Source organism: Anas acuta, chromosome 7 (assembly GCF_963932015.1).
Source record: "Anas acuta chromosome 7, bAnaAcu1.1, whole genome shotgun sequence".
NCBI lineage: Eukaryota > Metazoa > Chordata > Aves > Anseriformes > Anatidae > Anas > Anas acuta.
Genome location: NC_088985.1, coordinates 23,322,786 through 23,339,138, shown reverse-complemented (window position 1 = coordinate 23,339,138; position 16,353 = coordinate 23,322,786). Strand labels below are relative to the sequence as shown.

General features: G+C 34.4%; 1 protein-coding gene across 8 annotated transcripts in view; it reads left to right on the top strand.

Annotated features, from left to right (window-relative positions):
* The window catches only part of ADGRA1 (adhesion G protein-coupled receptor A1), a 277,097-nt gene that overhangs the window by 205,640 nt on the left and 55,104 nt on the right, over positions 1–16,353 (top strand). For all 8 annotated transcript variants that reach the window (XM_068688179.1, XM_068688176.1, XM_068688175.1 and 5 more), the window contains 2 exons: positions 14,139–14,346; positions 15,295–15,503. In XM_068688179.1, coding sequence (XP_068544280.1) covers positions 14,139–14,346; positions 15,295–15,503 — 417 coding nt within the window. The remainder of the gene's footprint in view (positions 1–14,138; positions 14,347–15,294; positions 15,504–16,353) is intronic.

Below are 16,353 nucleotides of genomic sequence, written 5' to 3'. Positions count from 1 at the left end.
TGTTAGACCTTCAGTTGGCATGAGAGACTCAATTTTTTTTCTGTATTGATTTTTCTCTCACTTTCTCTTCTTGAGCATGTTTCTTTCTGATCCTTGCTCTTAAATAATTAATTTATACGCTCAGGTACTCACATCAGCATCTGCTGTTAGCAGTAGTAAGAGTTCAGAAATGCATGTGCAGGATTCAATAAAGTACTCCCATCCTATTTAATGCAGAATGTAAAACTGTGGAGTTAGAAGAAAAAGATAGTGAAATGGTGAAAATATTAAGTTTTTATGTTAGAAAAATGAATATTGCTGATGTGTAAAGTAAAGGCATATCAGTTTAACAGGAGACTGAAAGTGATTCAGTGAGAATGATAACACACTTGGGGGGGGGAGGGGAGAATCAGTCAAATTTGGCAGTGGAAGCCCTTGAGAAAGTTTGAATTATACACACCATTGATGTGTCTGACTGATAAAATGAAGCCCTTAAGAATACAGGTCCTTGGTACAAATCTGTGAACCCATTAAATATACTGATACCAGAAGAACTGACCTTTACTGAAAGAGATCAGAAAATTCATATAGCAAGAAAGGAAGACCAAAATATTCAAACTATTGAAAATGATTACATATAACAATGTAAAACAATTCATTTTCTACTGATTAAATTGCAAATTTGTGACTTATATAACCAATTTACAGGATTTAAAAATGAACACTTCACGGCATAGAGGCTGCTGTTTTTAATGAACATGTTGCTGTTGCTTTTTCAGGATACAGGCCCTGCAGCACTAATACTTGGAAACTTATATTAATTCATAAGCCATAAGCAAAACACTGTGCTTTCCCATCCACTCCAGTCATATATTGCATGCTAAAAACAGTTTTTCATTTGGATCTAGGAAGGTTATTTTTATTCCCTTTTGTTTGATCTAAGAAATGAAGAGAGAAGACTGGTGCAGTTCTTAGTTCTCAGTCTTCGTTTATTACTATTCTATTCATCCTGTTTAACTTTAGCTAGGTTAGCATTAGCACCTAGCTGAGCATTTAAGGGAATCTATTACATTAGGAATCAATTATATTATGGTAGGTATCTTGATTCTCAGCTGTCAATGAATGGGATTGAGGGGTGCTCCTCCAGTGGTTAGTTCATATCTCAGTTGGGTCCATGCAGGATACAAGAAGCCTCAAGTAACCTTCATTGGGACCTCAACTCAAAGGCACACCCTTGAGTAAAAGGAATACAGTGCATACTGCCTCAGAAATATAAAAGCATCTTCACCCAATATAAATTATGAGTTTTCATGTAGTGATTACTGATGACAAAAAAAATGATAATGTATGTTAATATTTTCAACTCTGAATCTGGAGAACATCATCACTGCTTTGTCATCAATTGCTACAAAACTTGATTTGAGTACAGGATTAAGATTTTAGTTCAGTCAGCTTTTAGAAATGAAGTATCTAACACTGACTATATCAAGTGACTATTTTTGCAGTAATAAAGCAAAATTTACATATGCCAAGGTGCTTTCTCAGCGTCTATGAAATTTTAATATATAAGAGTTAGGTTTCTTCCAGCCTTCTTCAAGTCATACCACCATATGAAATGATGGTTGGCGGAGATGTGATCTGAAAGAAGGACCAGACAGACCTCACTTCCATCATGGTTGTTATTGGATTTTACTGTAGATAATGCAAGAAAATATTTTTGGTGTTTTCATAATTCTGTAACAAATCCCTTAGAAAAAATTAGTAGGAAAAAAAAAAAAAAAAGACTGTCCATAAGTGCTTGCTAGAGCTGAGTTTTGGGCTAAGGAATCTGTCCTGGTCAACATTTACATTAAAGACAGTGAGTGTGTATGTGATTCAGATGAGGGTAAAAGTGTTCTGGTTGGCTCTGAATGTTTTCTGACAGAACCAAAGGAATGACACAACAGATTTGCACATGAAGTATACACACAATGTGCTTATGTATCCATCTCAAAGTTTTATTTTCAAAGCTGCCTCGTGACATCTGCCTCTAGTTTACATTGTTGGTGAAAATCTATCTTCAAATATATTACTTGCAAGAACAACTTACATTGTTTCTTTCTCTAAAAAGGGAGTGGGGGAATATATCATTCCTTAGATGGCATCAGTTTGCTCTATATAACCGCAAAATACAATGGCTTGGAAAAAGCTATTGCTCTTATGAATTGACACCTTTCTTGCCGGATGGACTCTACTCCTCCATTGCTTTTCTGTCCAGTTTTAAAGAAAAGCAGAAATGTCTCACATCATGCCTGTGGCATTGGAATCATTAGTGATGATAACTGGGTTGTGTAAATGTTGCCTTGGATAAATTCCTTTAATATCTACGGTATTTCATTTTATGCTCAAACATATGCAGTGAATCTCTTTGGTTTTGCTCTCTCTAGGTTTTCAGCAGGGCATTTGGCCAGAACTGATCTTTAAAGGTGAAATTCTGACATGACTGTGCCATTATCATACTGAGCTCAATATCTTATCTTTTGTGTTCACACTGAGTGCATCTGAATCCCAAAGATCCATGTGAGACTTAAGACACAGGGTTTGTGATTTTGTATGAGAGTTTTGGAGAGCAGTGACTACTAACAAGTACTGGCATTAGCAGGTGTGGAGTATCTGCCCTTCATATTTAACATCACAACTATAATTGTCTAAAATGTCATTGATGTTCGTCCACTTTACCACCATGCAACTCAATGGTCTGGAGGCCTTGGGTACTTTCGTCCAAATGTGAAGTCACTTTTGTGACTCAGAACCTTTCTCTTAGTAGTGTGACTATACTCACCATTTTGCACTTCTGGATTGTGGAAGGTAGTAAATCATCTCAGTGGCTGAAATCAAGGAGACAGATTACTGTTGTGGCAAATTGGAGACTATAATATATAGATTTTTTAAACTGGAAAACTGAGTAGGGGTAGGGAAGAAATTATATTTGCTTGAGGAGGCATATTTTCTTGACAATTGTGAGGATAGCAAAATTGTATTTTGTAATAGACTGAAGGAAAGTGTGAGTGTGCATAGGCTAAAGCAAAGACAACTTTACCACTTTTTCACTGCTTAGTGGTCTCTATACAGTAAAGCAAGAGAATGTAGGGGACCGACATTATTCTCTAGAAACATGTCTTATCTAAATTATAGTTTGCAGGAGCTTTGCTAGGTCTTCGCTGTTTAATGGCTATAGCCAGTAGAGATCATTCCTGAGGATAATACCTAAACCATTCAAAAATCTGCAGAATACTGAATTGTTGCATGGTTATGGAACTTTTAAATTCCTTGAAATTTAAATTCCTTATTCCTTGAAGTCTCTAATTGCTAAAACTGCTAAAATTTTCAGCAGTTTCAGATTTCCTCTGTTATCAGTGTCAATGTTTCAGTAGTCATCAAGCTACAGTGTCAGCATCTTATTGCAGTCACCTTTATAAAAAGTCAGCACCAGAAGAACACTTAATACTTGGACTTCTGCAAATTACATGCAATATAGCAACTCACTTTGCCTCAGGAAAATTAAATCAAAATAGTGTTTTGAAAAATTCAGAATTAATATTTTTTATTACATTCCAACTTATGTTACCAAGTGAACCTTATATTTATCTGGCTTAACTAAGTGTGAATACCATATCAGTGAAATCAGAAATCCTATCATCTAGTATACTTAAGTAGTTGCAATATCCGGTCATTTTGAACTACCCTATTACCTACTAGCTGCATCTGTGTGTACTCATATTCAATGAATGGATATATCCAAATTATCTAAGACTTTGGAAAAATCATAAAATCCATAATTGTATGCATTGCACTGTACTAAAATGTATATGAATTTTGTTTACTACAGTGTCTTTTGATGCATATAAGCCACCTAATATCTCTTCTTATTTTAATCTAATTGTGTTTCTCAAACTTCAGAAAAATCTTTATAAATACTTTGGGTGCTGGGAAATATTAAGTTATCTATTCCCATTTCTAATAGTTTCTTTAGTATGCTAATCACTAAGCTATGGACCACACAGAAAGTAAAACTGTTACAAGGCCTACATTAACATAATTCACCTAGTTCAAAAGAGAAATTAAAAATGGGCATGTGGGAAAAAAAACAAACAAACAAACAAACAAACAAAAACAACACGCTGGTATACTGAAGCTAGAATTCATTTTTTTTCAAAAACAGTAATATCTACTGGCTTTTAAACTCAGTAGTCAATAAACTGCAAAAGGTATTTGGTTAGTTAGGTATTCTGTATGATTATGATGTACTTCCTAAGATCCAAGGTGTAAGTTTGTCATTATGCAGCTGAATGTTCCATTTAGCTCACCAGATTTATTTTGACTTCATATTTTAAAATTTTAACAATTTACATATGCCCATCCCCTCTGAGAGCACCTGTAACAATCAGAGTCACTCATTAGTGTAATTTAAAAAACAAAACAAACAAACCAACAACCTAATATGCTAATCTAAACTCTCAAGAAAGATCTCACATATTTTATGCCTGAAGATGAACTGAGCCCCTAAATAAAAAGGAAAAATACTCATTCATCTCAGGCAGCTTGGAGGAAAATGTAGTATTTCTAGGAGCACATACATGCCTGAAGGGCCCAGTGAGCCAAATTCCTAAGAGGGCAAATCTTCCTGTAGAATGCACTGCCAGAAGCCATTCTTTATAAAAATGTAGCTGCAGCAAGCCTCTGTAGGTTCATAGGAAAACAATGGGAAGATACAGCATGAATTCTGGGATATGCCTGAAATCAATACTTCAAGGATCTGCATCTCCACCTTCCTCACCTCTCATCTCCCCCCAAAAAACTTTACATTCCAGCTGAAAACTCATAAACCACCCTTAAGAATTCATATTCCCAAGAAGACCAATTTTATGCATCCCCTAGCATAGCTTTCTGCATTATGGCAAGCCTAACGCAGATTCGGCTTGACTTGAAATAAGGAACCCTGAACTGAAGCAATCCTATAACACTGTTTGAAAATCTAAATAGTTTCTTGAAATTGCCTTTAAATAATAATCATAATCATAATCGAAATTATAACAAAATTGTGATGTATTTATTATATAAAATCCAATTTATATAATGTTGACAAATTTTGTGCTTTACAGTGTTTTGTATTTTTTGTTTGTTTGTTTTTTTATTGTCACATATGGAGAAAAGTATATTTCTAGAAAAGGTGAAAATAGGTAAAACTTGGAAATTTTAAAATAAAATTGTTGACATGGAATTTTGGAATACACAAAAAATATACTAAAATATCAGTAGTAAATAACTGAAAAATGTGGATTTTAATACTGATTCTTACATTGTATCTACTGGAGCAATATGTTTGGGGCTTTCTGCAGATTTGTTGTGGTTTTGCGTCTCTTGTAGAATCATCTGTTTTAATTTACACTCAAGTTGCTTTGAAGGCTTTCTTTGCAGTCACCACAATATTATAGTCAAAGATGTTTCTATCTATAGGTGTATGGGAGATTGCTAGCAGATCCAACAATGTAAACAAAGGATTTTGTCTTTTATTCAAAGCCACAAGGTTAACCGATAATGGTACCACTGCAGCTAGCAGAAATTAGGGATATCTTCAACATCTCAGGTAGAGTAAATCTGGAATTTTTATTAAAGAATAATAGTGCAGTGATTAGGGTGATACCATTTTTAGGTAATTGTATACTAGGAATGTTCATCTGAGCATGTGTCAGTAGTTAGCTGTCATCTGTGTCAGATATTGCTGCTAGACCATCAAACAGTATAGGACACTGAGCTCTTGTTACTTAAATGCTAAAGATCTCATAAATTTTAAGGACAATTTGTAGGAAGATAAGTAATAGAAAAATGTATAGGCCTTCATTTCTTTAATGTTCCAAGTCAGATCTGTATTTAATTGTTCTATTTTTACATGTTTATATTAAGATTTCTAAAATAGCTGTCTGCATTAAATGTGGCTTAATTTTCAAGTTTGCCAACTGTCTGCAGCTGTTGTGTGTGCAGAATTTTTCCTTTTTTTTTTTTTTTTTATAATGATATCAGTTCCATGCTCAATGTTCTTTTATTGCAGATGTAAGTCACTTGACACTGCCATGACTGAATAGTTTTACAAAATCTTTCTTTTTCCTGAGAACTGTATTGTGTAATTCTATCATAAAATATTCAAATGCTCTGTCAAAAGTAGGTGAATTTTTGTGTGTGCATGTCCATTCTCCTTGGAGACCACCATGTCCTTTCTGTAATAAAGGCTAGGAAGTATTTTCATACTTCACATTGGAATTTTTGCTCTTGACCAACGTCCTGCTTGTCCTTGTGTTCATGCTCACATGACTCTTCTTCCTCTCTAGATGCTATTCCTCTGGTGTTTCTAAAGGCAGCAGACACAGCCTTTTCTCCTTTCATTCTGCTAGGCTGACAATGCAGAACTCTCTTCCTCTGCACTTGTAAAACAAATTATTCTTGAAAATCACAGTATTTCTCTGTCTAATGGAAATGGTTCATTTGAAATGTTCCAGACTATATTTGTATTTTTTTTTATTGTTAAATTGCAGTGGCTCAGATTCATCCATGTGATAAAACAGTGCATTCAAGTCCTTTGTTTTTCAAAGTGGTTTGTTTCACCAGTTTATAACAGAAATTCTCATTATAAATATGTAAAGCATATGATTTTGAGTGTTGTCTTAGGTGATGTTCCTCTTCCTTGTTTAAAGGTCATCAGATGAAAACTGTAAGTTCCCAAACTAATTTTCATTAAAAACTTCTGGTACATTCACTCCAGCCTGTTTCCTTTCAAATTCATTTTATTATGAATTTTAGCTAGATTCTTATTCACCTGACCCTATTTCTAGTGACTTAGACACTAATTCTCAGTGTCTCAATTCAGCTTTCCATATAGTATCCAGTATTTTATTGAGGGCAAAAGAAATTAGGTGACCTGTGTGTCCTTGTCTAGAAAAGTTATCAAGGACTATTACATGAGTCTGGCGTTATTTATCTGTGGTAAACCTATCCTGTCTCCCTTAGTGTTAGTTTTTCCTTTGATTTTTTTTTTTTTTTTTACCCTTTCTCTTTTCCCCTCATAATATCAGATTACAAAGTCAGCTTTTGCTTGAATTCTACACATTTTACCTTCCTCAGGAAAAAAAAAAAAAAAAAAAAAGTATTATGTATTCTGAGTGTATTTTTACAGATGCATTAATAATGAAGTCTTAGATGCAATGAGCTGACCTATGTTTTGGAGGAATTATGCATGAATGCATAAGCAACTTCAGTGCATCACACTGGAAGTTACAAACAATGACACAGCCGTCCATATAGGCATACCTTAAGGACACCACATTTTTATGCAATTTACCAAACAACTCTCAGACTTGTAAAAGCAGCCTGTCTCTTGACATGGAAGCAGACAAATACGGGGATGTGGCAGCAGCAGCTGTATATGATGCAAACTGTGCAATAAAGTCAATCATGCATAGGTCTATACTGTTTTAATTACATGCCACACTTTATTCACATTAACTGTAGATCGTTTTACAGAGAAGTCATCACTGCTCTATGACTGGCTTGGTATAATCCTTAAAAAAACAAACAAACAAAAAAAAAAAACATAGTTGTCCTCTGATTTCATGTGTCAGTTGCATCAAAGATTTGCATGACATTATTCAGCCCATGTTGAATTTTACTTTAACATTTTTGGTAATTCTTATATTATTTTTCTTATAACGTTTTTCTTATTGATCCTAACTGTCTCCATGCAAACATCAACACCTTCAATGATTTTTTTCTAGTTTTATCTCTACCTGTTTCTCTCTACATAGCAACTCTATTTCTTTCCTTCTCCATTTTTTAAATATAGGTCTGAAGAACTTAGTACTGTATGCAAATGTTTTGGCAGTTATCCCTGTATTTATCCATTTCTTGACACTTAAAACTACTTTTTTGTTGATCGATGAGTTTGTTTTTTTTTTATTTTTCTTTTCATAGTCTTTCTGATTATATTCAATATCTCTTTTGAGTTGCTTTTCCATGCTGGATCTTGTTAATCCAGGTAACTTTTATTAACAAATTTTCAGAGTTTGCCAAGTTTTAAAATCTGAAATACAAAATCCTAAATTGGAGACTGCTTTTATTTTTTACATATATTAGAAGAGGTATTAGTGATTATCAGGCTTTCAAAGATTATTTTATATTACCCGCTTTTCTAAAATGTCCATGTTGCTTGCTGAAACTAACATTTATGTAGCATGAATTCTAGAAAGCCATTCTTATTAGATATACCTTTAAATACACTTTAAGATGGTTTTGTACCTTTTCGTATAATTGCCTATATTTATTGTTACGTTTTCACTATGCATTAAAATGACACTTATGTCTGGCTACAACAAAGGTATTTTGGTGTATATACTTTGGTTTCCAGCTATTAAGATGGATGTGGGCTTCAGCATTACAATATAACGACTTTATTACATAATAATCCTAACATGAATAGCAATTTCATCCCTATAGCCAGGTGATTTAATGTTGTGTTTTTGGAGATATCTTTTCATTTCTGTCTGGGAATCTGTATCAGTTTTTCTTTTTTCTTGCTAGTCATTCCTGAGCCTTTCCAGACTTTTGTTATTCAGCAGCCTCATGGACTACAAGTAAACTAATAAATCTGGAACAATGTATACAAACTAATATTTCTGGGAATCTCCTTACACTCTCCTTGTTTTGTGGCCTCCTATTTAAAAAACAAACATCAATCCTATCTTTTTTTGTCAAGACCTGTCAAATTGCTTTGCCATTGAGTCTTATATAACCATATTTCTTCAAAGTGCCATTGTTTCCCTTCCTTTTACAGAACACTTATTTGACATTCTCCCAGACATTCTAAATTTTTGTTTTGTTTTCTTGATGCTTTCTATGCCAGAGCAAGAGAGAAGTACATACATACAGCTTGACAGTGCTGGGACAAACACTTCTCTGTATCCCTTACCTCACGTGCTGAAATAATTCCAAAGGAGTATGATTTAAATAGCAGGAGAGACAGATGAAAAAGCATTTTCACACTATTTTATTATGTTAGCCACTAAACCTTTAACATAAATTCTAAATCGATCTCTTCATTTGCTTCTGAGGAGCTACTGTCTTGTTTGAGGGCCTAACTAGCATCTATTGTATTTATATACAGAATGTATTCACTTGATTTTATGATGACGACCACACTGTTAACTCAGTCAATACTTATTTAGTAATATAGGTTATTACCAGTAGAGCTTAGTTGCTATATTTTTACTGCTACTGTAATTTTATATAGGTTGTGCATACTTTAGCAACAACCTTGGATCATTAATAATCTATGACATCTTGTATTTGAATCTGTAAAACACATAATCAGTTTCTTTAAAATCTGGAGGCAGTGAAGTTGCTTTTTCTAGTTGTCTGCTTCGTGTTCAGGTGATTTCATTTACTCTTTGTCCCCTTCCCCCCATTTTCTTCTGATTTCTTGTAAAAGTACAGTTTTTAAAGTCGAGGACAGTGACAACTAGAAAAAAATACACCTTTCAGCTGTTCTGAGCAATCAAAATTAAATGCTTTCCTATGAAATATATTTAGTCTCAAACATAAATACCGTGCTTGAACTCAAAATCATTCTAGTATCAAGGCAGGAAGAACTGAAAATAATTTGATTTATACCATTCCACAGTGTTACCAAGTATCTCCCTTGTTAAGAACTGTCTGATAACAGGTATGTTCTCTCAAATTATGCTAAATTTTAGCCAAGTTGAACAAGATAATCAGGAAGCAATATAGCAAATGGGAGCAGCTCTTTTTAAAGGATCATGAAACTAGCAGGGCCAATGTATTGCAAAGGTACCTAAGGTGAGAGGGGCTGTCTTTCCTAAATGCTTAAAAACTCCTTGTAAATGCTAGCATTGATTATAAGGAATGAACTACAGACCAGAATAAAATTGCCTGGGGAAAAACTTCACTTTAAATCTTTCATTTTTCCTTTAAAATGTTTTTAATAAGGGTCACGCATGCATGGGCTGCAAAAAAATGTCAGAAGTCTGTAGCTCTCAATATTCTGGGAATCATTTTCTCTTTGGAATGAGGTTTTCCATTCAAATATTAAACTTTCGGGATCTGTGTTTCTGTTCTTCTGCTAGTTCGAAAAAATCTACAAACAAACAAACTTAGCATGGAAATGGAAACAAGAAATGAAACTTCAGAAATTCTTGCTAATTTACTTTCCAGTTATGAATCATAGTGTTCAAAAGAACCTTTCCTTTAGCTTTTAGGAAATTTTCCCAGGTTACAAGTTTTCAGAGCTGGCAGCCTCCTGGAAAACACATTTTATTGCTTTACTGGTTTACTGCTTTGCCCTCTTTCCCTGGTGCAGATCACACAGCAGATTTGGGAATATCTGGACAGATTACATGGGAGGTTTTGAAATTTGAATAATTTCTAACATATTTTTGTAGAAATGGATGGATCTCTGTGGCTAGCTTTCATTTAAAAACACTGTCATTTTCCAGCAGAAGAATGTTCCTTAGAAAAATCTATAGTGCTCAGAATTTCCTCTTTAATGATTGCCAGTCCAATCCAGTTAATAGGACTAAAAGTGAAATGGAGTCATGAGGGGATTATTGACATTCGGTTTTGAAAACGATCACAGAATGTCTAAATCCTAACTGGTAAATTGCTGACACATACTGTAAGCTTTTCCAGGGAAAATATAAGTTGCCAGTGCTGACCTGTGTCATTGCAAAGCTGCAGATCCCATGCAGTACATTTGGTGGTGGTTCTTTCTCTAGATCTGTTTCTCCCTTAGAGGTAGAGTGGCTTCCCGAGACACTGCCACTAGTGCACCATGGAATGTCAATTCTTGTGTGATGTGGCAATGTGGTGTCCAAATAAAAATTTAAAACAGGAGATTATTTATATGGAGTTTGAAACATCTAAAGCACAGTCATTCACTCAAAATGTAATGTTACTGTTGGTATTAGTAATAATATGTTCACATATTGTGTTTCATCTCTAGGCTTTGGAGGAAAAGAAATAGTATTATTTTTATTTCACCACATGAGAGGGAAATTGAGGCAAGAGTGGTGAACTGATTATTCATCACAACACATAGAATTGAAGACTGAGCCTCCAGTCAAGCGCCATCCATTCTCATCTGCAATAATAGGGTTGGCTTGAGTGCTCATATTCTTTTCCTGTGAATAATGCTATTAAAATGCTATTTTAATGCTATTAAAATAAAGATTCTCAAATATCTTACATGTAAAAATTGTTCACAAATATTCATATTTTTAAACAGCGTTGCAAATGTGTGGGCATTCTCAGTGTGTGCATTTTTCATGAATATCCTAGCACAGGAGTTTGTTGGCAGACAAGTTGCTGTAGGAAACAGTTTGATTTTGATGTTTAATTTTAAGGAACTTCTACATAAATTAAATATTTGGTATGCACTGAGTTTTGACTTTACCTATACATTGTCACAATTTGTTCCTTTGCTCTGCCTGCACTCAAAATAAATTGGTTGAAATATCAGGTATACACAGGGTAGTGTTCAAAATTACACCATATCCCAGAAATTGCCTGTAGACATTATTTTCCAGAGATTATTAAATAGTTAATGTTATAGATATTCATGGTTTTTGTACCTTCTGTTTGGAGAAATGGGGAAAATCCCTCTTCTGAAGCCTGAAGAGGAAATAATTTTCTGTAAATGTGTCTTTTTTGCCACATGGTTAGCTAAATATTGCATTGCTGCACATGTGACATTTGCTCCATCAGTCCAAGGATTGCATACAGTCTGTGCTGAATCCATGTGTTGGCTGTGCACAGTTCTTCTTCACTGCATTAGTCTTTGTCCCTTGGATTTAAAGCTAGTCTATGGGTGTCTGTGATCAGGTTCCTTTACACTGTGTAGTTAAGGGACTCTGTATGGGCAGAGACTGGGAAGTAAAGGAGGTGAGGGGGTAGCCATCACCTTGATCATTCGCAACTGTGCAACTGGCCAGTTGCTGCAAACAAGCCAGCTCTCTGTGCTTTGGATGTGTGCAGCCACTTCTCTCCCCTCCCCGGTCTCAAAGTCAAGCTCTGTTTACCACACTGTATCACTGCTTTTCTCATTGGTATCAGTAAGTCAAAATAAAGAAGAAATTTGAGAGCCTCAATTAATTACACAATTTTGCCTCAGCAAAAGTGCTATAAACCAGTTGTGTTCCTCTGCCTTCTGTAGGACAGCTTTTGTCAAGTCATGGCACATTGTTGCTTATCCCAATGCCTTTAGCTGTTGGTTTCATTATCATAAGCTTATTCAGATGCTTCTAGCTTTCTCTTTTTGTGCATAATAAGTAATTAGTGTAATTTAATATGTCATTGTTGTTGCTTTTTCCAGCATAGAATAATAATGAAAATCCTATATAAATTTAATCACATTATAATTTCTCTTACACTTTTGTAGATCTCCAGGTAAGTCAGGAGAGATTTGGGTTTTGACAAATGACACTACTAAAAATTTCTGTACGTACTTATTAATAACAAATTTATGGCTAAAATGGAATCATCAGAGATTCAGCTTACAGTAATACTTTGGGATATCATAGAGTGAAATATGTCTTTTTCAGAAGCATGAGACAAAGCCAATTATGACAGCTTTAGAATCAGTGAATTAGGCAGTGGAAACAATCTAACGATAAGTACTTGATGTTTAGCTCAGTTAATTCCAATTAAAGTCTTCACAGTTATTTTAAAATCTAATGTAAAAATGTGCTGTTGCTATTTTCTGTATTTTTCCTGAATATTTTTAACATAATTAATTTTATGAATATATTTAAGTGACATCACCTAAATTAAATATTTAAAAAAAGGCATTTTTTTGAGTTTCTGTTGTTAGAATCACAAAACTTTTGCGAAATACGCTTGGTGATTAAAAAAAAAAAAAATGATACGAGCCTTTTATCTGTTTACATAAGCATCTCAGTGACATCACAGACTACTCATGATTTTCCCCCCTATTTACTGTGAGGTCACTATGTGCTTCTAATGTTTTAGTTTACTGATCTCTGTTGTGCCTTTTATCTCTCGTGTATTTCTCCTAGCATATGGACATATATTAACATCGTTTGTTTACATGGTTGTGAAGATTATTGTTTTTACTTCTGGAAGAGGTAGCGCACATGTACTATGAGTAAACTGTGTGATAATCTATGTAAATTATGTGCACAGAAGCTATACTTTGCCCTTGGGGGAAATGCAAATTAGAACATTTTGTAGTTTGTTTGTTTTTAAATACATACACTTTTCACTTCAAGGCTCAGGACAGACTCCCTGTTTATTTTCCCATTGCTCATAATTTGTTTTTTCTTGTAAATATCTCAGCCTTTAATGATTAGCTTTCTATTTGGTCAGAGGAAAAAAAATGCTTGATGGGTGAAGTCCTCTGAACATAATGTTTGGTGTGCTTTATAAATATGCTGTAAGCGAATTATCTGCTTGTAAAAGGGTGTATAACACAATCACAACGCAAAGCCATTATAGTGATCTGACAGTCTTCATTCATTTTCTCTTAGTGCTGTCTTGTTTTCTGTTACATTAGTGCTTGTAATATTTTTATCCTGGATTGCTAAAACATGGAGTTAACTGATTTTCCATATATGAAGCAAGAAAAATATATTTATAAGAAGTGTTATATAGCACATTTGCAGTTCTTTACGGTCTTATTTAATAATATTTTTATTTATAAAATTATTTTAATACTCTTCAAATACCCTTTCAGAGAAATGTTTCAATGTTAGTTGTCTGATTCTGTTTTAAGTGAAGGAGAAAACCTGGTAGAGGTTGTCTCTTTAAATCAGATCTGCAGTGTTGATGGACCCTCTAGCAGGCACGGTAAGAACCATTCTCACCTCTGCAGCAGGGAGCTTGACCATATAGACTCACACATTCAATCAAAACGTTTTCCCTTTTAATATGCACTGTACCAATCCTATTCCCATGGTTACAGCTCGTGCTTCTTTGGTTGCTTCCAGTCTGTTGGAAAAGGAAAGCAGCATACATTTCTTGTACAGGAGTTTAAAACATCATGAAAGCAACCCTGTTGTGATTTGCATTTTAAATGTTTCTTTTTTTTTCTCGTTGTACAGAATGCTGTAGCAGTAGCTTCAGTTCATTTGCCACAGTCTGTCTTCTCTCAGTCTTCAGCCTGGCAATCTGTTGATAACTCCACTTGCAAGCTACAGTTTATTGTCTTTCGGAATGGAAAACTCTTTCCCAGCACAGGAAACTCATCAAATCTTGCAGATGATGGGAAACGTAGGACGGTTGCCACACCAGCTGTTTTTGCTAAAATAGGTGAGGAGTTGTTATGCATTATTTCCTTTAATCTGAAAGCTAAGGTATACTTGATTATGTAGAGAATAGAGTAGAGTATACCGTATGCTGAGAGGCTGAGAATGGTCTGTTTCTTTAGCAGCAATGTTTGAATTTATTCCTATCTGCATCATTTTATTCAAACTCTTCTGCAAATAAAGAAATACAATTGCTGTATGACTAGAATGCAGATTTGTGGTTACTATGTTTTTTGACTGTGTTGTTACGGAGGTTTGTTTCTTAAAACAAAGAGCTATAGGAAAAAATCTTGTTTTACTCTTTTCTTTACAATGAAAATTGCAATGCTAACATCGTAGACATTGAGAAAAATAAGACTGTCAGGGAGGGAGCAGTGCCCTGTTGCATGTATCACTACTCTCCAGTATACTTTCTGATATAATGGACATAAAACAGGTGTTAAATGTTTTTGTCTAAATGTGACATATCTTATATGCTACTGAATCATTATTTTGATTAATTATTCACCCAGGCAATTTTAATAATTTTATTTGATTCTGAACAGTGCTCTCGTTTTATTAACATTTTTGAAATGCTTAAATGTGACTTTCAAAGTGCAGAATTTTCTCAGCTATTAATCATATGATGAAACTGCCATTTTTGCAGTTACATGGGCAATAGTATAACACTGGCTGTAACTGAAGAATCTTAGACAAAAAAAATCAGCTTTGTGAAGGTTGATTAGAACATTTGGACACATTATGAGACAGAAATGTTCATTCAGATTTATTTAAACTATTGCAAACTTTTCTGAATGTGAACATTACCCTTGATTTTGACCATTAAGAGTATATGTCTATTGCTTTTTTTTTTTTTTTTTCCATAGTTTAGTGTATCTGATCTCTTTACACAACATTCATCAATAAAGGGTTTTCCACTCCATCTCTCTGATTCAGTTTGTTGCTTTTGCAGATGGGTGCAGTTTTGGAAACCTCACCAGCCCTCTTACTATAGGGTTGAGGCACTTTGCACGGGGTATAGACCCCATTGCAGCCTTCTGGGATTTTGACCTTCTAGATGGACATGGAGGCTGGTGGGGAGAAGGGTGCCACATAATTAGTTCTGCAGGCAATATTACCACCATTCAGAGTACACACTTCAATAACTTTGCAGTGCTAATGGTAAGTATATGACTTAGCAAATATACTTATTGCTCTCTCTTTCACCGTACTTATATGTTCTTTTTACATGCGCTTGTATCATTCTTACTTGTCAGTAACTGACCTTCTGTTTTCTATAATGTTTAGTATAAGACAGCCTTAAAGAAAGTAAGTTACTGCTAGTAAGTGAATAAACGTGCTGGTCAATTTTAATATCCAGAGAGAGGCCTAATCAGAAATGACATTTAATTCAGTCTTACAAATGAAAGTTCCATCAAGGAATGATTAGTATGTTATGGTTATAAATTATGAGACAGGGTTTAAAAATGTATACTCCTGTGTGCTTTTACATCAGCACATCTCAGAGGCTGGACTGCTTTTGTTCCTGCCCTGCACTGTGTTGATCATACTAATTAGTTGCAGGCATACCGCAATGTTGAATCATTTAATAAATGGAAAGGAATAACATCTTCTGCTCTTTTAAGTAAGGGGACTGGTGTCTGTGTTGATCTTGGAGGAGTTTTAGTTTGTATACTGATTCTGATAGCCTTCTTGGTAAATTGCTGCTCGTGAAGAAAAATATTTCTGTGCAGTGCTAAGACATCAGCCTGCTTGAGTCTGTTCTCAGTCACACTCACAGTTCCCATTGCAGTTATTTAACTATCCTGTTTAACAGAAAGTTACCATAATGAAAGCAAAAAAATTTTGCATGTAATAATGGCTTGTGGGAATAAAGGGAAATAAGGAAAGCAAATACAAAAATGATAAGGTTTCTAACATATAGAGGTGAAAAAATATTTGCACCATGAAATATTTTATTATAAATCAGTTGTAAGAAAAGATTAAACAGATATGTATTATTAATACCAAA